Here is a 23,918-nt window from a genome sequence, read left to right as displayed (position 1 = left end):
ATGGCGACTTGTTTCATTTCTATATTCCGAACGGACTAGCAGTTTTACGCGGACTATACTTTCTATCTTCTGTACGATCTGAATTTTCGAGATAAAAGTTATATCGGATTTGCTATAGTACTCAAGATGAACTTAAAAAAGCATACTACCAACCAAAAAAAATTCTTGTATTCGGATATCGATTCAATAATCGATATTAACGCGAAGTTAAAATCACAGACAATACAATTGTATTTGAATGTAAAGAACAGATAAAACATGAATTCATCTTTGTTTATCTACATCATGATGCACCTTATCTCATAGCATTGATTAGTCGAAGTAACAATTAATCTAATCGAGTTATTATCGTACAATAATCATTGCCAAGCTTCGTCGTTGTTTGCGCTCAGTTTGCGTCCGCGCAACGTAGCAATTCGGTGGCTAAAGTGTTAAAAATGTTTGAAATATAGCGGCGTTGTTCGAAAAATTCAAAATGGGAACAGACGATGCGGATAGCGAGAAAAAATACAGGCCGTTTATTAGACAGGTTAGTTTTTTTTGCAATTTGTTTTTTTTTTCTGTGCGATGTTAAATTTTATTGTTATTCCAATGTCAATGTTATCTGTGTTGTGGGAATTGTTTCCATTTATTTAAATTTAAAATAAATTTAATTGTAATTATTTTGAATTTCTTTTAAATTTTGTTCAATAAATGCTGTTTACTTAAACACTAAATTTATTTCGAAAAAAAAAAACATTATTTTCGAACAAAGAAAAAAATATTAATTATTTTTAGTATGGCCCTAAAAAGAAACAAAGAAGCATCTTGTTTTACGTTTATTTTTAATTGTTTTTCTAAATATCAGAGTGAGAGAGCAGTATAGACATTATTTGACAATTTCGCGCGTGAATCACAAAAACAAAACATGGCGATCTGCCAATAAGCGTGTTCATAACATGTTTTGTTTCAAGATTTCCCTTCTTTGTAAACTCTCTGTCTTGGCAATAATACAATTGTGGGTATGAATTGGTTGTATTTAGTCCAAAAATAAATTCTTTGTGCTACAAGAGGTACTTTTTAGGCCTATTTTTATAATATAGGGGTAGCAGACGAGCATGCAGTACACCTGATGGTAAGTGGCTACTACCGCTCATGGATATGTGTAATCAATCCCAGATAGGATATTTCTACCTGAGGTCGGCCACGGATGCGCCGCTACCTCTAAGGACTAAGTTGGAACGCGTTGGAAAAGAAACCTTCAAACCAGAACACAGCGCTTAACACTGCTGTATGAGGTAGAAATAGGTGTGGTGGTGGTGCCGCCGGAGTTGAACCCCAAAGGGTTCTACCACCTTTAAACTATGTCTAATGTGTATAACTATGTCTAATATAGTACACGTACGTGCAAAATATTGCATAGAACGTTAGTAACGGTCGTAATTCATTTAACCATTACAAAAATAGAAAAGTGATGAAAATTGTTTGCTCGCGACACACTTTTTCATTATGGAAATTATTTTGGTGATAAGTATTAACAATTTCTTTAATTAATAACTGCTTTGGTCAGCAAAAACTTTGATTAAGTAGGTATAGTCCGTGTAAAACTGCTATTCCGCTCTGTATATAGAAATGAATCGCGTCACCATAGCAAATTGTATGACTACACTTGCTCGCAACAACTTCAGAGCGGACTAGCAGTTTGCCGCAACCATACTTACTACATGGTAAGGAAAAGTGTTATCTAGAACTTATTACAAACTGGCAATAAGTTGTTCTGAAATATATAACACAATCACTCCAAGATAGAGTCAGTGTTGAAATGGGATAAAAGTTTTTATTAAGTTAAGATTAAAACTACTTCGCAACAATCCGCTACAAATATGTATGATGGTATATATTTTAAACCATGCAGTATGGTAAATATATACCATCATACATATTTGTAGCGGATTGTTGCGAAGTAGTTTTAATCTTAACTTAATAGCATGGATTTCCGCAAAGTAACGCCTGATACAATTAACTATCTAAAAGTTTTTATTACCGCCTCATCTACTTACAATAGTGTAGTTTGTTCTGGTTTCTGGTTCGAAGTATGTGGTGTGGCAGAGGTTATGTGGCATCCATACCCTTCTACTGAATCACTAACTGCTTGGCGATGACTATACTAGTTAGTTAAAGACAAAGATGCCAACCTTTAGATGGTAGAGCAGATTAGATAGAGACCACTCGTAAGATGGTAGAGCTCAAAGGAGAAGGTTCGCTGACTTGTAGTGTGAAGCAATTCTGTGTTTAGTGGAAGAGTGTGACGGCTGACTAACATATGTGGCGAACATCTTAGTCCTCAAGAGTGGCAATGCATCTGTGATCAGGTAGAACCTGCTTTACCTATATGCCACAGTCATACAGATTGCAGATGTCCATAGGCGGCAGTGACTAATCATCAGGTGGACTGTAAGTTTGTATGCTCCTCCAACTTGATAAAAATATCATAAAAAATAATTAGAATTGTACTTCTAAGATTTAATGGAATATCAGCAAAATAGTAGAAAGGGTTTATCGATAATAAAATAACCACATGCACTTAAAATAAGTTTTCGTCAATTTTTTTCGAAATTTTATTAGTCAATTGTAGCCCTTTTCTTGAATGATACTTATTTTAAAATGTCATAAAGAATTACAAACCGTTCTAAATAATTATTTTCAAAACCGTTCGTTTTCAAGCACGTTTTCGTAATCATACCAGAGGATCTCAATAATCATTCGGCACATTAATCCAGATTGTGAAGCGGTGATAAGTTGATTTCAAATTAGATTGTTTAATGTTATATCTCCATTATCCGAGTAAGCTGTTATCAAATTCCTACGATTAATTTAATTTATTGCCGTGGATCATAAATAAACTGTTGTTAAGCTGTTTTTTGTCGATAAGTCATATAGACATTTATAGATGCTTTCTACACTGTCAGTCACTAGGAGTCCGTGTGACGTGGGTGCCATAAACATACACAAAGATACCCATATAGACACCCGGAATAGATATTCTAATTCATCATTCATATGTCTGTCTGGCCAGGAATCGAATATGGAACCCTTGTACACTTTGGTGGACATCACGCCATCACTGGTCTCCTCTCATAGGGAGGCGGGGTTAAAGGCATACTCCATTATATTAGGCAAGTGCGAATTAATAGAAGTCATACACATTTAAGAACTTATTTTTCCACGGTTTCCTTCACCATTTATGCAAATGATCAATTTCAAACTAACTTATAACTTTGAAAAAAAAGAAGTGTGGATTGAAGGCTAAAAATAGAGACGAATTTGAAGTAGGCTAAAAATGGGCGACTAAAAGTTCCAATAAAGTTTATGGGCAAAAGGTTACGGAAGGTCGAAGGGGTCCGGAATATAGTCTCCGAAATTCGCATAGAAAAGAATGACCTGTCTGCATATTTTCTTTCGTATATGCTGAGGGGCGATCGGATCCCCTAAACTACTCTTAAATACGTCCATATAACAGGGCAATTAGATTATAGCCACTAATTACCTCTATTTTATCCATATTTGTTGATTGTTGATGTCATACTCCTAATGCGGAAGTGATAACGAATGATAAAAACGTCAAAATGTTTAAGGACTTTTTGGTCAAATGCCTTTAATTAACACATTCTCGAAACCTATACAAGGTGTATAATTGTTTCGATTCTGGAGGCAATACAGCCTCAGCTATTTCGGCCTAATAACAGAAGTGGCGCTGCTGTGTTGTGGTTTGAAGGGTGGTAAGGAAGAACTACCTTTCCGAGGCGTTTCAGTTTAGTCCTCAGGGGCAGCCGCGCATCTGTAGCCGACTTCAGGGGGGATTCTGGTAATGTCTGGGGTTGACTGCAGATGTCTTATGGGTGTATAGTTATATAACATCAGGTGGAGTGCATGCTCGTCAGCTACTTCTAAAAAAAAGGCAGAAATAAGCATGGTAGTGGTGTCTCCACAGTCGAAACACAAAGTCTATCATTTCAATTATGCTATGACAATTATGATATTTGAACCTGACGATAAAGCAGACGTGCTACCTGATGGAGAGTAGTTAACGTCGCCTATAGACATTTGCAACACCAGAGGAGTCGCCAATGCATCGCCGGCTTTGAAGGAGAGCTCTTTTTGCACCTTTTTTGAAGAGCCCCATGTCATAGCGCTACAGGAATACCTCAGGAGGATATTCTTAGGCCATAGTAACAAAAGTGTGAGTTAGTACCCACTTAATCAGATACTGCAAGCGTGTTAGCTACTTCTATTCTATAAATATGATAATATCCTTATCATATCAGTTGCTGTAACTTTCATGTTTGACAAATTTGACAAAACCTTGACACGGTGATTGATATCTGTTTTAAAATATTGATAAGATTAAGGACGTCATATCGTATGTATTTGCAATATTTCACTGGTTACAAAGTAGGTAGGAAGGCTACTTTGTCTCTGTCTTCGGGGACCAGAATATGGCTACAGTGTCCCCTGCCTGTCGTAAGAGGCGACTAAAAGAGGGCTTCCGGGGTTGCGTGCGGCAAGAGTGGGAGCTTGAACCGCCCGCCTAGCGACCCCGGCAAGGACGGCTATATGTGGCGGCATATCTACAATTATTTACGTCACGTTCCCTTGGAAATCCTAGAGTTCTTATCACAACGTCGAGGGCAATCACCTTCGGGTTTATTGATGAAAAAATCCCACATAACACCATGTCGCTCCCACCGCTTCTGGTACCTTTTGAAAACTTTAACTAACCTGGTTAAAGTGTCGCCTAATTTACATATTTATGTGGCGACCATCTTAGTCAGGAGCGTCGCCTCGGATCTGGAGAACTTTCTGGCCGCCCATAGGGGCGAACAACTTTCCGTTAATAGTCGTCTCCCGAACGACGTTTGTCTTAGTCATGATTCGTTGACACCTCCAGTGTCAAAAACCCAGCGGTCGCTCCTTATGGAGCACCGCTAGTGCCTCTCGTTTCCAGAATGAGAGGTCGCTATCCGATGTCGGCTGTACGGTCCCCTCGGACGAAGCTTGAAAGGAGGTTTTTAGCTGGTTGGACTCCTTTCAGGAGCCCCACACTACCCAGGTACCGTCGTCGCGGCCTGAACGTGCTAGGATGCATTTTTCCCTCCTCCCTCCGCGAAGGGGTTAGCCCAGTTTTCCACCTACTCATCTGGGCGCAAAAATAATTGTCGCATGGTAATGGTAACGCATCTGGGATCAGCTTCAGGTACAATCTTATCTTTTAAGGAGTTAGTTGCAAATGTTTATTTTCATAGTTATGTCAGAATATTATGATTTTATATCCTTGCTTATTTTTCGAAATTTATCATTATATGTAGATAATATCCAATCTGCTTCTAATACCCTAGTTTATATTTGTTAATCCATTCATTATGGTTAATAACCAATCAGGATAAGTAAGCTACAAGATAACACGATATCTTCAAATAAAACAGCCAAAATTCACGTCATTAGATCCGTGAGGCATTTTATACAAGCTCTGGGTAGCAACTGATACAGGGTTTTGGTCAATGTCGATTTGAAAATCTTTTTTATTTTTTACGAGATTTTACGAAAAAAATTTTATCGAGGGAAACCTTCAAAAGGTACCCTTTGCCGTAGGAACGACGCAGGGTTATGTGGGATTCTTACCGCACTAAAACCCCCCGGTGGCCGTCCTCGGCGCTGCGAAGAAAGCGTTTGCTCTTCCAGCGCCTCTGTGTTCTGTTTTGAATGTTGTAAGATACATTTTACGAAACTTTCATTTAATTTCTTAGAAGGAGCAACGTATAAGTATCTATATAAGGGTGATTACAGTTAATTGACACTCATGTCTACGATATATCTGATAAGTTTAATACTTGCCTGAAAGGCCCGTTACTAATAATCTATCCAATGTTTTACCTACCAATGCTCGACATTTGACAATAACTTCATACAACATTCACAGAAGTCAGACTTAGATTTATCTCAACGAGGAAGATTTCGATATTTAGTAATCAAAATTTTGGATATACATGGGCATACGTTATCGAATCGATATTTGAATGATATATCAGATCTGGTGCGCAACCTCGGACTTCCCCGGGAGAATTGACTGTCAATGTATTACCAATTGAACAATGGTGAAACTTGCACGCGTTGCGATAAGATTAGTAACTGGAACAAGTGTTTGTGGTTGATTGGTCTTCAATAACACCCATTTGTTACAAGTGCACGGTTTGTTAAAGCTTATCAGTAGATCTTAGACTCATTGAGAATGGCACTTACTTTTCCATGTTTGTTTTATAACATACTAAAGTGCCTGCGACTTCGTCTGCGTTTAAAAAAATAACAAAACTAATCACTCTATTTTGTATTTGAATAACTTTTGTACTGAACAAAAAAAGTGATTTTGAGTAATAGAGATGTTTACCAGGACCTTTAACTTTATTTTTTGGCAATTAGAAAATATGATATCTGTCAGGTGTCTTCCAACATCGTTGACACAAATTTGCGCTAGATTTTCCATGACTTTCCTTAAAATTTCTCCTGATAACACTTCGTGTTCCAGTCGAATATTCTCCATAAAAGCTGCGATTGTCTGAGGCTTGTTGCTGTTGTTGAGTCATTACATCCACTTAAAGTCACTGTCTGGTGCGCCTTTCATGCAGGAGGAGTGATTGACGTATTCTTTTGAGGACCCCGTCGGCAATACAGTGTCTGTTACTGGCGAACGCAGCAGGGTCATGATAAACGATTTTTTCCACCGGAATTGGATGATCGGGGCTTGATGAACACGTGGTTTTAACAAGATGGTGCAACCGCACACAAAGCACGCACCACAATGGATATTGTGAAGGAAACGTTTCCTGGTCACGTAATCTCCCATTTTGGCAATTAGGCATGGCCAGCAAGTTCGCCCGATTTAACCACTGGGACCTTTGGGACTACTTGAAGTCACGGCTCTTAAGGAGAATATTCGACTGGAATGCGAAGTGTTACCGGCTGAAATCTTAAGGAAAGTCGTGGAAAATATGGTAAAACGGGCGCAAATTTCTATCAACGCTGGTGGAAGACACTTGACATTTTTTTCTAATTAGCAAAAAAAAAATTCAAGCCCTGGTAAAGATTTCTATTATTCATAATCCCTTTTTTTATTCAGTACAAAAGTTATTCAAAAACAAAATAGGGTTATTAATTTTGCGCCACCCTGTACAGATAACTGAAAATACGTTCTTTCATTGGAATGACAGTGGCGTCATCTGTCGAAAACAACAACTTTGCTAAAGATCATCACATGGTCAAATGCATAGTTTACCATTCTATAAAGGACGTACAGACAAACATTCATTTTTATATACATAGATAGATAACATGTCTTCTTAGGGAAGTCGATTAAAAATAGTAAACGAGGTTGCAGTCCACCTGATGGTATAAGGCTACTACGGCACATAGTCACCCCTGTCATCTGTCATGAACCCTAAACAAGATTAGATTCCTACCTGACATTGACAATAGATGCATTGCTAGTGAGGATTAAATTGGACCACTTCAGATAAGTATGTCGGCCTTCCCACACCCTTCAAAGCCAAATACAGCACTTAATATTGTGGTAGAATCCTATGGAAACTACGTCACCCACATAGATGAATCTAACAATACCCCATTTATCAGAATCCATGGACCGGTTTATACTATAGAGCTTGCCAAAGAAACAAATATAGATATACTCAAAACATTACTCTGTTTCTCGGTCAAGGACTATGTATTTCCGACAATTCAGACGAATCTAATGATACACAAAACATTACAGTCCATTAAGGCGTTGAGGCTAGAACGCGTGCCAAAAAAATAGACATAGATTCATTAAAACCATTAGTCTTTTTGAAGCAGGAATTTTGATAATTATAATTATATAATTATCAAATTTCCTGGATAATTATAAAAATGTTTGGTTTACAGATAAAAATAATTAGGATTAGTGATATTTATTTGCCAAAAAGATAGCAAAACTACGTCTTGATAATAATGAAGAAAAATGGAAAAAAATACAGTTTAAACGGTGCCACACCGTGTAAGTTGATTTTTAGGCCTCATCATCTTCGTTCGCCTATTTTGAGTAAAAGAGAGTAAGAGATAGAGAGAGAGAGAGAGTAGTGTAAGTGTAGAGTAGAGTAGAGTAAAAGAGTTTTATTTCATAGTCCACCGTGCTGGCCATTGACATTTTTTAGAGAATTATCTGCGTGTAGGCTTTCCTTCACCGTTATAGCAAGTAGCAAGTATTCGAGCCTCAGATACCTTGATTGGGATGCCGAGTTTCAATCACTAGGCTTTCACTGGGAATATGCAATTTAAATAATACAATTTCGTTACATTTACCACGATCAACATCTTTGTCGTCGCTAGCAAAAATTTTAATTGGCTCTTGGTGGAGCACCCTGGGTCCTGGCGACGTTTTTTTAGCTCGTACCCTGTAATTACAGAACAGAATATGTATGTTAGCTTAAGTTTTCGGCGCCCTATTTATGTTTTTTCGTCGCCCCTCATATACCGGTGCCCGGTGCGGTCTGACGCCGCCTTGGGGCCGCCCCTGATTAACATACTCGAAGAAACATACTCGAAAATCATTACACTTTTGTGAGAATTAAATATAACAATTGATATTTAAATCACAGACTTTATTGTGCTTTAGTGTAGAAATAATCAGTTGTCATCAATTAATCTTATCTTTGATCGTCTGTCTAAGATATGTATCGATTTCGCAAAGAAAACTACATGCTTGATGTTTATCTTTAGAGCGACATTACAAGTTTTGACATAAACAGTCATAATTTAATCTTTTGCAAGGTTTTTACCATGTTTTGTAATATACAAGCATAAAGTAGTACGTGGCCGCTTCCGTCTTTCCGCCGTAATCAATCCCAGATAGATCTAGGTCGGTCAAAGCTGCGTTGTTACTAATGAGGACGAAGTTAGAACTATTCGTATAATTGACTCTTTACAACAAATAAAAAAAACAAATCAAAAAACAGTAGCCCTTAACACTGTTTGATTGGTGTTTCCAGACGTGATACTCAAATTCTGGAGTTGAACCGCGAAGGGTAATATGATTTTATTATGTACTAGTTTTTGCCCGCGGCTTCGCTCGCGTTTAAAAGAAAATAATATGACATACTAACATACACAAAACTGAAAATTCGTTACCTTTATAGGAATGACAGTGGCGCCATCTGGCGAAAATTTGTCGTACCAACTCTGGAACCTTTGTGGGCTTATGGACAACAACTTTGCTAAAGATCATCACTTGATCAAATGCATAGTTTACGATTCAATCCGGTCTCAGACTATCTTTGTACAAAATTTCATTAAAATCGGTTCCGTGGTTTAGGTGTGAAGAAGAGACAACCAGACAGACAGAGTTACTTTCGGATTTATAATATTAGTAAGGATCATGGGTACCACGATACGCGAATTTTCAATTTTTTATAGCCGACATTTCCATTCAGTTAGAAAGAACGGTGGCGAAACTGCGGTGGCGGGGAGAATGTATTGGCAACCACTAGTAGTAGATTAGTCAATCTACTGTATTTGTATATAGTTCATTTTCCTCCTTCACGCATAATGTCACGATAAACTACACCTTGTATATTTATAAACCAAATTATCTATCTTCCAAATTTCTTTTACAAAGAATATTTGTTGATGCTTTTGCTTACTCCGTCTTTCACAAAATTCCAGTGCTTCCTGACAGCGAGTGTGGCGTTGAACATCGTGGGCCACGGCAGTGTCATCGGCTTCTCTGCAGTCCTCATACCAAGTCTACGTCGCTCTGAATCACACATCCAGGCTACACCGAGTGAAGAATCATGGATCGGTTAGTATTTCAACCAGTCTCTTTTTTATAATATAGATCATGATAATATAGATAATTTCGATCATGTAGTTCAGCTGATAGTAAGTGGCTTTTGCCGAACATGGAAATCTGTAATCAACCCCAGATGATCCTGTGGAGCCTCCAAACACAGTTGCTAAAAAAAGGTCGTCAGAACCAAACAATTTATAATGTGTATCAGTCAGCGAAAAAAACAGGTCACTAAATCACAAACACTATACGGCGGCACCACCACCACACCTATTTCTACCTAATAACAGCAGTGGTAGGCGCTGCTGTGTTCCGGTTTGAAGAGTGTGGTAAGGGAGATAAACTTTTCCGAGGCGTTCCAGCTTAGTCCTCAGGGGTAGCGGCGCATCTGTGGCCGACCTCAGGTAGGAATATCTAATCCTATCTGGGGTTGATTACAGATGTCCATGAGCGGAAGTAGCCACTTACCATCAGGTGGACTGCATGCTCGTCTGCTACTCTTATATTATAAAAAAAAAAACAAAGTACAAGGGTAGAAAGTAGTATCATAGTAGAAAGTAGTATCATAGTACTTATCATAGTAATGTTATTATTTTGAGAGAAATTTACACCTTCGGTGGAAGACTGCGGATGCCGGCTGACTATTTAAGTGCTCCGGATTAGCAATGCATCTGTGATGAATTTCCTGTGTGTAGAACCCCCGTTCCATATGGAGGTGGTTATAGATTAACCTTTCAACGAAAGCCCTTCGGTTATTTTAACGACTATTGCTCGATAAAGGTTCATAACCTGTTTTTATTAGAATTAAAATTCAAATCTAGTTGAAAGTTGTTTAACAAAAATATTCCTTAAAACAAAGAAGTGCTTAAACTTATTTGTTCTTTTTTATGTTTTCAGCATCAGTCATCGGATTTGCATTAATTACTGGAAACTTCATTATCACTCCGCTGATGGACACACTTGGGCGGAAGAAGTCACATTTATTGACGATCCTCCCTAATATGGTCGGCTGGTTCATGCTTATCTTGGTCAACAATGTAGCTGGGCTCATCGCTGCCAGATTTCTTCAAGGCATTGCTATGGGAATGCTTGGACCGCTCGGCTCCATCATTATCGGAGAAATGACAGATCCGAAAAATCGAGGAGCTTTCCTCACCAGCGTCTCTTTATCTTTAACTATTGGAGTCATGTTCTCTCACAGTCTAGGGACATACTTCAGTTGGCAACAAACTGCTCTGATCCTGTCCTTCATTACGTTTACAAGTTTGATCCTGATCATCTTTAACCCTGAATCTCCGTCGTGGTTGATAGCCAAGGGACGGTACAAGGAAGGTGAGGAAATATTCTTCTGGCTCAGAGGTCGCAACGCTGCGCAGGAGGCTGAGTTGGAGAGCATGATATCTGCGCATCGGATGACGAGGAAGTCAAGCTTCACGGACAAGTCTCTCTCATTGGGTTCACGGGCAAAACGGCTATGCAGTTACTTGGGCAAGACTGCAGTTAAACCAGAATTTTACAAGCCAATCATAATCATGTTCGCTATGTACACGATGTTCCAATTCGCTGGCATCAACGTCATCAGCTCGTATACCATGGATATCATCCACCAAGTGGTTGGACCGGATGCCAATGCGAAGTTTTTGATGGTGGCGCTGGATGTAGAGCGACTGGTGTGCAATGTCGTGGCAGTGTTTCTGATGAAGTCGATGAGGCGACGGACGTTGCTGTTCAGCAGTTCTGCTATCTGTGTTCTGTCGTACGTAGGAAAAGCGGCCTACGTTTACGCAAAACAAAATCAGCTGATAACGTACGACAGCCACTGGATCCCTATAACGTTAATAGCGTTGTACATGTTCTCGTTAACAGTGGGTATATCTTCAATACCATTCGCGATATCTGGAGAAATATTCGCATTGGAATACCGAGGATTGGGCGGAGGTATCAGCGTTTGGGCTTTATCATTAAACTTCTTCGTAGCTGTCAAGTGCTTCCCAGTTCTAAATGGTTTAATAGGACTCCCGTTAACATACCTGTTATACGCTTGCATAGTGGTGTTGTGTTTGATAATTTTGTACTTTATGTTGCCGGAAACTAAAGACAGGACTCTCCAGGACATTGAGGATAGTTTTAGAGGAGTTTCCCGCACGGACCGAAGGTGCATTGAGCCGCTGAATGGGAAACCTGTTAGTGAAATGCGTAGATGTAGTTCTCACATTTTGTATTAATGTAAAGTTTAGGATAAATAAGAATATAATTTGAAGGTTGAAGAACTTTGTGTTTTGACTGCAGCCTCCACAGATATTTAATTTTAAGACGAATGGACTTTGGATATATCGAGTGTCCAGAGCAGTTGTGGACTAAGCTCGTGGAAGGCCCGGCGTGGAAATATTGAAAACGGCCACCAGTTTACGAAGTTGATCTAACTATACAACTTTTGTAAATGTCTACAAAGGAAACTTGTAGACGTTTGGAGGCCACACAGGACTAGAGGCCTGGGTCGAGTAGTCCGTCAGTGGTCATAGGGATATTTTCCTGGAGCTGGCGGCATTGTGTAGTAGCAGGAGAACAGATAATTAAATCAATGGCAATATTAAGATATTCTATTTTTTGTATGGATTAGATAATGTATCGGTAAAATCAATTTGGAACTTGGGGTGTTAAAACCCACGCTATCACTGGTATTTTTAACAGAATTTGCACTGCGATCCTGGTCTTAATAATAAGGCAAAGTTACTTGTAAGAGACGTTCCAATTTATACTGGCGAGTAACGTCCATTATTAATAGTTAATCTATCTATATTTTACCTACCAAAGATTGACTTGTGGACGAGTTATTAAATATTAATTTATTCTTCCTACCAACAATTGACATTTGATAATTTTTTTATTAGACATTGTCGGATTTCAATCGCTGATAGATAAATTTGGATAGATAGGTTACTAATAACGATCAATACAGACATGTTCGATCTTTGGTAGTTTCTTGTGTCATATAAAACAGAAAAGTTAGACAATAAAATGTAATTTTAATTATAAGAAATCATATTAGGATACTTAATGTTTTAGTGCAATTTTGTTATATAAATTTTATAGCTAATTTACCTACGGATATTACTTATACTTAATTAATCTCAAGTTGTAAAATAAACACCTATTAATATTGTATTGTTTTATTTGTTACATAGTTTAGCATCATTTATTTTATTGGCAACCTTAAGGTCATACCAATACAACTTATTTAATGGCTTATATTATCTTTATCACATTATCAATCTCGTTTTAATCCTTCTAACTACGGGGCCAGCTGTATCCAGCTGCAGGGCGTTTCCTTTTAACTCCGGTCTCCCGATCAACCCTCTTCCACCCTTTCCAGCTCCAACATCTTATCCTTTTCACAGACATCTGTCTTCGCTTCAGTTTTAACGCCTCTGAAGTGACATTCTATTTCATAAAGAGTTTTGCCTCTTGTTTCTGGTAGGAGGTAGAATAGGAAACCACCGCACACAGCAATGCAAAAAGCATAAACACAAAATGTGCCACTCACACCAATTTGTCTGAAGGAAGTAGGTGCAGTCTTCACGACAACGAAGAACATAATCGAGAGGAACATTCCAGAAATACCGCTTCCGAGACTCCTGTACGCTAATGGGAATATTTCCCCAGCTATAGCCCAAGGGATCGGCAGAATCCCTAAGGTCTTCCCGAAAATGTACATCAATGTCGGAATAACTGGTATCCATTTGTAGTCATCTGGTATGTAACCGAAATCTCTTAAATACAACAAGAGAGCAGCCAGGAATAATGATATTACACTAACAATAATGCCTATAAATAATACTGTACGTCTGTTCAGTTTGTTGACAACGATACACGCTATGACGGCGGTGGCGAATCTTACCACGTCGACCATCAGCATGCTGGTGTACGGCTCGATGGTACCATCAGTTACTTCGTCCATCATTGGCACGGTATACGACGGTACCACCGTCATCCCTGATATTTGGAAAAGGACAAACATGAACATCATTATCACAGTTGGCTTATAGAACTCCGGTTTCCGTAAGATTTGTATCAGCAGCTTCAATTTCGATATTTTCGGCGACGTGGTCACACTTTTCCTCTGGCTATTCAGCATCACTTCTAGTTCTTTCTCCGAGTCTTCATCACATCCTCGGAACCAGCGGAAGGATTTCCGACATTCAATATATCTGCCAACAGACGCGAGGTAGGGTGGAGTTTCTGGAGACAGCGATACTAGGATGAGGGAGATGACATAGCAGCTTCCACAGGCTAATGCAGCTGGTCTCCAGTAGAGGAGGGTCCCGAAGACATGAGCGACAAGCATTCCAAAGGCAAAGGAGAAGGCAATGGTAGCGAGGAAGGCACCTCGGTGTTTTGGTGAGGAGTACTCCGCTATGGACACGGGTGCTGACGCAGCCTGGAGACCCATTCCAAATCCCTGAAATTTGTAGAAAAGATTAGGGTTAATAGTCGAATTTAAAAGAATTTTTAAAGTGCCTACAACGTTTAATTTCTTAAAACTAACAAACTATAAGGGAACATACCCTACCAAGAACTTTTCTGGGGGTGAGGGGGTTTTTAAAAATACTATGTTTGGACACAGGGGCGGGGGTGGTCTTAGGTGTTCATAACATAGTCAATTATCTCTAGAAAAACTTCACGCTTTTTATGTACCACGCTTTGTATGCAGGTATACATTCTAAACCTTAATACACTCCTTTGCAAAAAAAACGGGCGGGTTTGATTTTTTAACATTATTGGTAATAATTTAGTTCTTCAGAGGTTTTAATAGCCAAACTATGTTACTGGCACTTAATAAAGAGTCTGGGTATGAAAAAAAGTTCATTCCAAATTCAAAACTTTTGTTTTTTAAATTATTAATCCCTTTTTCATTTTGTGACACTTTTCGCGGGTTTGCGGTTAAAAGGTTATCAAGCAACTAAAAGTAACTTTTCGTTATTTTTAGTACAACAATTTATGTTTATCGCATAATTCTGCCTTATTGTGACTTAAAACAGATATCTTTGTGTCTATCGTAATGGCAGAAAAAGCAATGAGAGCTAGTAAAATTATAGCGCTGCTGGAAGAGGGGTGTAGCCAATGTTACGTCTCACAGCGGTTAAACGTGAGTCGTTCAACCGTACAAAGAACCTGGACTCGATACCAAGAGACAGGTTCCGTTCAGAGAAGGCAAGGTTCTGGGAGAAAACGTTGCACACAGCCGCGAGACGATCGCTTTTTAGTGACTCAGGCGCTGAGGAACCGCAAATGCAGTTACATAGACCTCAAAAGAAACCTTGAAGAGGTACGAGGAGCACAAGTTAGCCTATGGACTGTGAGGAGAAGACTTTTAGCTGCTGATATACGTAGTCGACGACCAGCGCGGGCCCCCAAGTTACTCCGTGAGCACCGGATTGCGCGGTTGAGGTTCGCTAGAAATTGCCTATCTTGGACACCAGGTAACTGGAGTAGCGTACTCTTCTCCGATGAGGCTCGAATTTGTCTGCATGGTGAGGACCGACGTCGGCGAGTGTTACGAAGACCAGGGGAACGCTATGCCGATGTGTGTTTTGAAGAAATCACCCCTTATGGTGGAGGGTCCGTTATGTTTTGGGCGGGCGTAACTTCCAACTATCGTACCGAGATAGTATTCATAGAAAATGGCTCACTAAATGCGCATAGGTACATAACAGAAATCCTTTCTCAAAATGCACAACCCGCACTGACTGTAATTGGTGAAGATGCCATTTACATGGACGATAATGCTCGGGCCCACCGTTCTGGCGACGTAGATGCTTATATGCAAGAGGTCGGTATTCGTCGTTTGGATTGGCCAGCGCGGAGCCCCGACCTTAACCCCATTGAGCATGTTTGGGACCTCCTAAAAAGGCGAGTACGATCTGTCCAACCACCTCCACAAAACATCAGAGAGCTTAAACGTGTAATCTCGACTGAGTGGGAACACATTCCACAGGACACCATCAAAAGCCTGGTGGGAAGCATGCCAAGACGATTACATGCCGTAATCGCTGCAAGAGGAGGTCATACTCGTTATTAATTTTTATTTTTTAATGTCTCTTTTATTAAAATACCATAAAAATACTCGTAGTCTTAATTTCATTATACCCATAAAAATGTCCATTTTAACACGGCTCTCTGTTTACATTGACTAAAACACCGATACCAGGATAAAAGTGTTAAAAAACTAGATTCTCATTGATAATAAGAAATTTCTAGTCATCCAAGCTAATGACATACTAAAAATATAATAATATTTACCCATAGAAAAGCTAAGGTAAAGTGTGTGTGTAAGGTGCCCGTTTTTTTTGCAAAGGAGTTTATATATATATAGAATTTCTGTTTTATATAAATATTTAAATCATACTTCTGAAATATTACGTATTGTCTTAGCAAATGCGGGTGGTCACCAAGGGGCTTAAAAATTATAAAAACGGGTCACATAGTATGGATACGTTCCCTTATGTTAAACGGAATACTGAATAGTTATTGTTCAGAATGTTTTGAAAATAAACGCTAGCAAGAGAATACAAATACGAGATTCTCACTGCACGAGTTGAATCGATGAATTGATCACTTTAAATTGTTCAATTAAACAGTGGCGCCTTCTATTTATAAAGATACTATTCTAAATCAATTGAGTCATTCAGATTGATTGGTTTATATAATTCTTTTGGTTCCTTAGGATGAAATTGAACCTGATATCTTTTTCAAATAAAATTCGCATTCAAATTCCTAAAAATGAGGTACCTGCCGACATCTGATTTGAGACACATTATGCGTCTTTTAAAAGATTAAGTAAATTTAAATTTTGCTGGAAATTCCCTAGAAGCTGTGACAAAGATGAGTGAAGTCAACGACTCCATCCTTGGTCATCTGTCATCTTGGTTCTGAGGCAATGAAGAATCCTTAATTGACGAATAATTTCTATTTATTCTGAGTAGATTATTCTGAGAGACTCGTATTTATTCTGAGTGGTTACTGTCTCCTATTCTTACCAACAACTTTATAACAACAACCAGAAACTCTACCAACAATACAACTCTTACAGTTATAGTCTCTAATAGAAGGCCTACCCGAAGTCGATATCCCAGATTTGCTAGTAATTAATAAAATTCAATAGCATATCAATAGCAGTGACAGCTAGTGCTTAAGAAACTCGGCCTCTCGATCGAGGGGTCCGAAGTTCAAATCCCAGGCACCTCGCACCAGGCACGCACCTCTGATTTTTCTAAATTATGCGCCTAATAGAAATTAATTATCACTTGCTAAAACGGTGAAGGAAAACATCGTGAGGAAACCTGCATACCTGAGAGATTTATAAAAAATATATCTCAAAGGTATGTGAAGTCTACCAATACGCACTTGGCCAGCGCGGTGGACTATGGCCTAATCTCATTCTGAGAGGAGACCCGTGCCCAGCAGTGGGACAATAATAGGTTGCTGGTGAATAAAATCCAATGGTTTGTCTACCAATGATCGAAATTTGAAAATGTCAGCCTACTAGAATCGTCAATAAAGGTGGATAGATTTTTAATGACGTGCATTAGTTGAAAAAGGATAACTTGTTCTTCAGACCAGAATATTTTTTATTATAGATTGTGTATTTTTGGATTTCACTGTTTATTATCTACACTAATATTATAAAGAGGAAAACTTTGTTTGTTTGATTGTAATGAATATGCTCAAAAACTACTGGACCGATTTTAAAAATTCTTTCACCATTCGAAAGCTACATTATCCACGAGTAACATAGGCTATATTTTATATGAAATACGTATATTTGATAAATAGATTTTGAGGCGGTACAAAGTTTGCCGGGTCAGCTAGTGTGTTATAATTTGTTGTTGTTTCTTAAGATCTTGAAATAAATAATCTATCTATCTATCTAGAATACATTACGTAAAAATATGGCGGTATCAGCAAACGAGTCATCAAATTCTAGTAAAGTTTGTTTTATTAAGGTTAACTGTCCATCGATATTGGCACATGTGGTCACGAGATGACCCCAAAGAAACTCACATGACTGCCAATTGAGGCAATTGTTTGTGCAAGTACGGAAATATTTAGATATTGATGTGTGGCTATTGGTTCGTACCATTAGGTCAAATAATTTCATAGATGAACAAATAAAATTTAGGTGGTAGAGCTCATGGTTCCACCACGGAGGCTTCATCTATATCTGCGTTATAACAGCAGTGTTAAGCGCTGTGTTCTGATTTGAAGAGTGTGGTAAGGGATAAATGTGGTAACGCTACTCGCAGAAAAAAAGTTCAAACATGTCGTTAAACAAACGCTATGTAAATAAACGTACTATAACCTAAGTGATTATTTGACTGACAAAACTGTGTGGTCTGAAGTAGTTCCAACTCCACGTGTACCATTAGGTTAAGTTTAACATTTAAAAAAAAAAAAAATTAAAGATGTGTGTAATGGACTTTCTTTCGTAGCTTCTTCTCCATAACGAAACGCCTTGTGAAGTGGTGGTAGTATTGACATTCAAAAAGTGATCTGTAAAGACCCTATTTTGAATTTAAAAAAAAAATGATTTTGATTTGATTTGATTTATTATTTAATGAATGTAGGTAGACCTCGAGAACAAGAAAATAGAACAGGGATCTAAAATACTCCAGTATAAAATCTTCCCGACAAAAATAGTATTCCTGTTACTCACTTGTAGAAACCTGCTGATGAGCAACGCAGTGGGACCCTTGGCTGTCACCAGTAACGCCCAGCCGCCCATCGCGGGGAGAGTGCTCAGCTGGTTGGTGAGCTTCCTGCCCAGCCGCTGCAGGCTGAAGGGCGCCACGATGATCCCGGAGATCAGCGCCAGGCCCAGGACAGACGCTGGAAAACAATTTTTGGAAATTAAAGCGATATTTAAGTCATTTAAGTAGAGGTTTGATATTTCGTAGCGTAGAAGTGCAATGTTCGTCTTCTTATACTGAAGGTTCAGGGTACGAATCCTAAGCATTTGATTTTTTTAAGTTTTGAATTAGAAATTATTTATCTAACTTTAAGAAGAGATCTATGCCTTGCATTGGGACAGGAATTAATTTATGAGGATTGGGAGGTAATTCAAAAATATTTTAGTTAATATACTGGTATCACGCGGTAAGTGTCGGATTCTATTCAGGGTCAGGCAATGTTTTTCTCAAGCAAGTCGTGACAGCCTAGTGGTTGTAATTCGGCCTCTCGATCGGTCCGAAGTTCAAATCCTACACATCTCTTACTTTTCGAAGTTATGCGCGTGTTAGAAATTAATTATCACTTGCATAAACTGTGAAGGAAAACATCGTAAGAAAACCTGCATAACTGAGAGACCTTAAAAAAATCTCAGATGTATGTAAAGTCTACCAATACGCAATTGGCCAGCGCGGTGGACTATGGCCTAATCCTTCTCATTCTGAGAGGAGACCAGCAGTGGGACAGTAATGGGTTGCCTATGACTAATGTTATCGACTGAAGAGGCATTGCTTTTCTATTATAAATATGAATACAGACAAGTTCAGAGATACTCAGCATATAATAAATAGATTAATTAGAAGTTACTTGACCGAGAATCGAATTTGGAACTTTTTGCGCGTTAGACCGCTATGGTTCTCAGTTGTATAAAAATACTTTAACGGTACCTCCATAAAACCTTTTATATATTTAAGTTGTCAACAAAAAATATAAAAAGACATGTTAAGTATTAAAAACACGAAAACCAAATTATGCTAATTTTGATGTCATTCATAAAAAATACAATGGCTGAATAAATACAAAACCTGTTGACGACTAACAAAAAAACATTTGAAAACCTTGACATTTCGCACATCTTAAACAACAGTTGATGGATGCTCTAAGACGAATCCATTACTAAATTAAAATGAATGATTATCGACAAAAAATAAGTTTCGTCTACTTCTAACTAACTAAAATTAATGTAAAGCAGTGATAGCTTAGTGGTTAAGAAACGATAGCGGGGTCCGTGGTTCAAATCCCAGGCACGCCAGGCACGCACCTCTGATTTTCAAATTTATGTGCGTATTAGAATTTAATTATCATTTGCTTAAACAATGAAGGAAAACATCGTGAGGAAACCTGCATACCTGAGATATATAAAAAAAATCTTAAAGGTATGTGAAGTCTACCAATACGCACTTGCCCAGCGCGGTGGACTAATCTTTCTCATGCTGAGAGGAGACCCGTACCCAGCAGTGGGACAGTATGGGTCTTGATGATGATGATGATGAAAATTAATGTCGAACAAAGTGTATGATATCTCAAAAACTATTTGATCATGCGATATCATCTTAAGATTTGATTAATTATATTGTGCAATATTGCGAATTGTGCAATATTATTGACCGTTTAGGGTTAATATTGAAAATTGCGCAAAGATTGAACGAAAGTTTGAACGAGTTTAATTTTCATTGCACCATGTTTTTATTGCATCGTGTAGGGTCAGTATTGCGCAATATTTTTACTCAAATGAAATCAAATAAAATCATTTTTTTTTTTATTAAAAATAGGTTCCTTACAGAGCACTTTTTGAATGTTTGGTTATGGAGAGAACTATTCTCTTCGAGTGAACACGAAAACATTGTGCAGACCGTATTATTATGCAATACATTGCTCGTTTGGAGTCAGAGCGCTTTTCAATCTTATTGTACAATAAAAAGCATTGTACAATGTTATTGTAGGACTAGGGGCAGCCTAAGTATAATTTTGTGTACATAATAATCCATATTTAGTCTGTTTTACTTAATCTGAGGACTAAGTTGGAACGTCTCGGAAAAGTATGTCACCCTTTGAACCGGAACACAGCAGCGCTTAACACTGCTGTTATTAGATAGAAATAGGTGTGGCGATGATGTTGCCGGAGTCGATACAAAAGGGTTCTACCTTTCAAGGGTTTATTGATGTATTAAAGGCACACTAACATCTTATATATAAAATTCTCGTGTCACAATGTTAGTTACCGTACTCCTCCGGAACGGCTTTACCGATTTTCACCAAATTTATATGCATATTCAGTAGGTCTGAGAATCGGCTACTATCTATTTTTCATACTCCTAAGTGATAAGGGTTGATCTCCCTTAATATTTTTTTATTTATATGGCAACACAACGTTTGCCGGGTCAGGTAGTATTATATAAAATTTACTTTTAGACGCGGCATACTTCGCGGTCAGAGTTTTTATCTTTACCTCGAGAACAGTACCTTTTTTCAGGATAAAAGGTATCCTTTGTCCTTGTCCTTTTTTTTCTGAACCCCTGACGTGTGTCCAAAATTTTATGACAATCGTTTATGTAGTTAAATCGGGAAAATGTAACTAACAAACGAACTCAAATTCACAGTTACAATATTATTTAGACAATATTTAGACTTAATTATACATAACTAACTGACCCAGCAAACGTTGTGTTGCCATATAAATAAAAAAATCGGTAAAGCCGTTTCGGAGGAGTACGGTAACTAACATTGTGACACGAGAATTTTATAAGAAAATCCCCAACCCTATAGTTATATGCACTTAGAATAATATTATAAGGGTGGATTAGAAATGACTAATACTTCGTACAGAAATACAAATTTCGCATTCATATACGATCACTACTTTAATGATAATAATATTTATAACTCGTTTCCTCATATTAACAAGAAATATAACATTCTAGATAATTATTACACGCTAATAATAGTCTAGAATCTAGATTGTTAGGTTGATGAGACTCGACAGCTAAATCATTTGTAACTTCAAGGCAAGATAATAATATCCTACATACAAAGACTTCGTATATACCTTTGATAACAAAAATAGAAAGATACTTCACCGCCTTGAAATTGAATGAACACACAAAAGGATGATTAATCATTTATATTTTGAATTATTGACAAATAAAAAACGTTTTAAAGAAAATTTACATATAAAAATAACGAATACTACGGAATTTAGGCAATAAATAAAAAAGTATTTCAAACACTTTATGGTCATTTATTTTAGAATGTAGACGTGGCAAAACTTTATTTACGCAACAATTTCAATTCTTAAAACTGTACCCTTACCATGAGTTTTCAAATCATTCCACAATTTTACGTTACGTTTACTAAATGCATTATTGTGTTCCGTTTGCTTCAGTACAATGAGTTGTCAAGTGACTTTTCGTCAGCCTCACATGTTCGCAAAAAAGAGAGACAAAACATAAAGCGCCATTTTATGACACTTAATATAACTTTACTGACACTATAGTTCTGATGTTATCCGCTAGGGGCGCTGAATGGAAATAGTATGGGCAAATACGTAAACAAATACCAAAACAGTAATATTTGTCAAAACGTAACATGGTAAGGGTACTAGTTTCACTATTTTGTTAGGAGTGATCAATCTATGTATTTTACTCATCTAAGGTATACCTACAAGTTATAACGATATATAACAAAATGTATAATTTTGTTGGTTAATAAATATGTGTTAATTATTTACATTTAAACAAGTATCCGGTCACATACGTATAGGTATGTTTATTGTTTGCAAATAAATTATTGTTTAGTTGGTTTACAGTCAAATCATTACAAGTACGTGTTATCTACGTCCTTCCTTTGTGATGATTTCCTTAATTTTCAGCTCACATTTTGTACATTTTATCCCGCCCAATTTTAACCTCCCCCATTGTGTATGTAACTCCCTCCATTTCATAGCTCGCATTTTGCTGGGTATCTCTCCTCTGCGACGGTTTTCTCAAATTCGCTAGATTTTAATATTTTTTTGAAATTTTCTTGAACCTCTGATAGATAAAAAGTGTATTTATGTATATCTTACATATCAAGCATTAAGTATGAGACTTTTAATATTTTAATTGTATGTGTTTTTGAGGTGTTTTTAACCCCTATTTCTATCTCACTGCTAGACCTGTGCCCAGGAGACCTGTCTCTTCTTAAAGAGAGAAGAGTTTAGGGCATAGTTTACCGTGCTGGCCAAATACGAATTCACAAACTTCTCCCAGGGACGAAGAAATTATTTCCCTTCACCGTTGAAGTAACGATTGATTTCTAATTGAGATTGAGAAGCAGTTCTAAACCATTATGCGATCTTTGCATTTTATATAATCGCGTATATTTTAAGATATTGTTAGGAATTTCGTGTGATTTTGTAAGTATCCATCGTAATTCTCCAATTCCACATCTCACACCGCAAATTCCAAGCAATCCACCATCATTATTGTGATTGTAACAGATTGTTGGTTGCTTACAATCAGCAATCATGACGTGTATGTAAGTGTATGTTATTTGCGAGATGTAAAAAATATATGATTATTTCTTTGTATGTAATTTTTTATTCATTAATATTTCTTGACAATTTTTGTGCTAAAAATACGGACTTAAAATAAATTGGCGAACCTAAAAGTAATCAAATTTTTGTTTGCTTACGAAAAACACTTATTAATTACAGAATTGTTAAATGCTAATCAAAACCATAATTTTCATTATTTTCTAACAGTGGTGTAATGAAGACTGAGATCGCTCATATGTACGTTAGGCGGCGTTCAGACCCTTCCACCGAAAGTGCTTCTACCTAGATATACAGGGTGATTTTTTCTAATACACATTCAGGGCCAAATTCGAAACTATAAGGATTAGCGAACACTAAAACTGCATCATTCGTTTTTTAAAAAATCTTTTTCCTTAGCCGAGAATCGAACGATTTCATTTTGAAAAAAAGCACGTCCTATATTTTTCCAGCAACGGATAGTCTAAGGCTTTCAGCATTTTCGCTAAATTATAAGTAGTTTCGGATTTCGCCCTGAAGGCCTATTTGAAAAATTCATCCTGTATAGTGTAAAAGGTGTACAAAATATGGTTTACCAATCCAGGACTCGTGTTCCGGGGTGAGCTTCACAGCGGAGTCGGGTTGCCTGAGCTGCTCCAGCAGTACTCCAGGGTAGGCGATGTTGGCTCCGGTACCAATCATGTACATCACCACGCCGCTAACTGCTAGAAGCTGGAGTTACAGGATATGTTAAAAATAAGATATATGATTTTA

At 37.7% G+C, this 23,918-nt stretch overlaps 2 protein-coding genes across 2 annotated transcripts in view; one reads left to right on the top strand and one right to left on the bottom strand.

Moving 5' to 3' along the window:
* The first annotated feature begins 370 nt into the window (after positions 1–370).
* LOC140754662 (facilitated trehalose transporter Tret1) lies at positions 371–13,011 on the top strand. The gene is made up of 3 exons (XM_073089685.1): positions 371–529; positions 9,727–9,862; positions 10,748–13,011. The coding sequence occupies exons 1-3, from the start codon at positions 476–478 to the stop codon at positions 12,073–12,075; spliced, it is 1,518 nt and encodes a 505-aa protein (XP_072945786.1). The 5' UTR covers positions 371–475; the 3' UTR covers positions 12,076–13,011.
* LOC140754663 (facilitated trehalose transporter Tret1) overlaps positions 13,005–23,918 on the bottom strand; it is a 28,860-nt gene continuing 17,946 nt past the window's right edge. Inside the window, exons 3-5 of the mRNA XM_073089687.1 lie at positions 23,741–23,876; positions 18,564–18,736; positions 13,005–14,309 (exon numbers count right to left, since the gene is read on the bottom strand). Of these exons, the coding sequence (XP_072945788.1) occupies positions 13,200–14,309; positions 18,564–18,736; positions 23,741–23,876 (1,419 nt within the window). The 3' untranslated portion in view covers positions 13,005–13,199. The remainder of the gene's footprint in view (positions 14,310–18,563; positions 18,737–23,740; positions 23,877–23,918) is intronic.

The sequence above is a fragment of the Epargyreus clarus genome, unplaced genomic scaffold (assembly GCF_041222505.1).
Source record: "Epargyreus clarus isolate Ecla_fem2 unplaced genomic scaffold, WU_Ecla_fem_2.2 ptg000031l, whole genome shotgun sequence".
NCBI lineage: Eukaryota > Metazoa > Arthropoda > Insecta > Lepidoptera > Hesperiidae > Epargyreus > Epargyreus clarus.
Note: the sequence above shows the minus strand (reverse complement) of the source record. Positions and strands in the feature narration are given on the sequence as shown.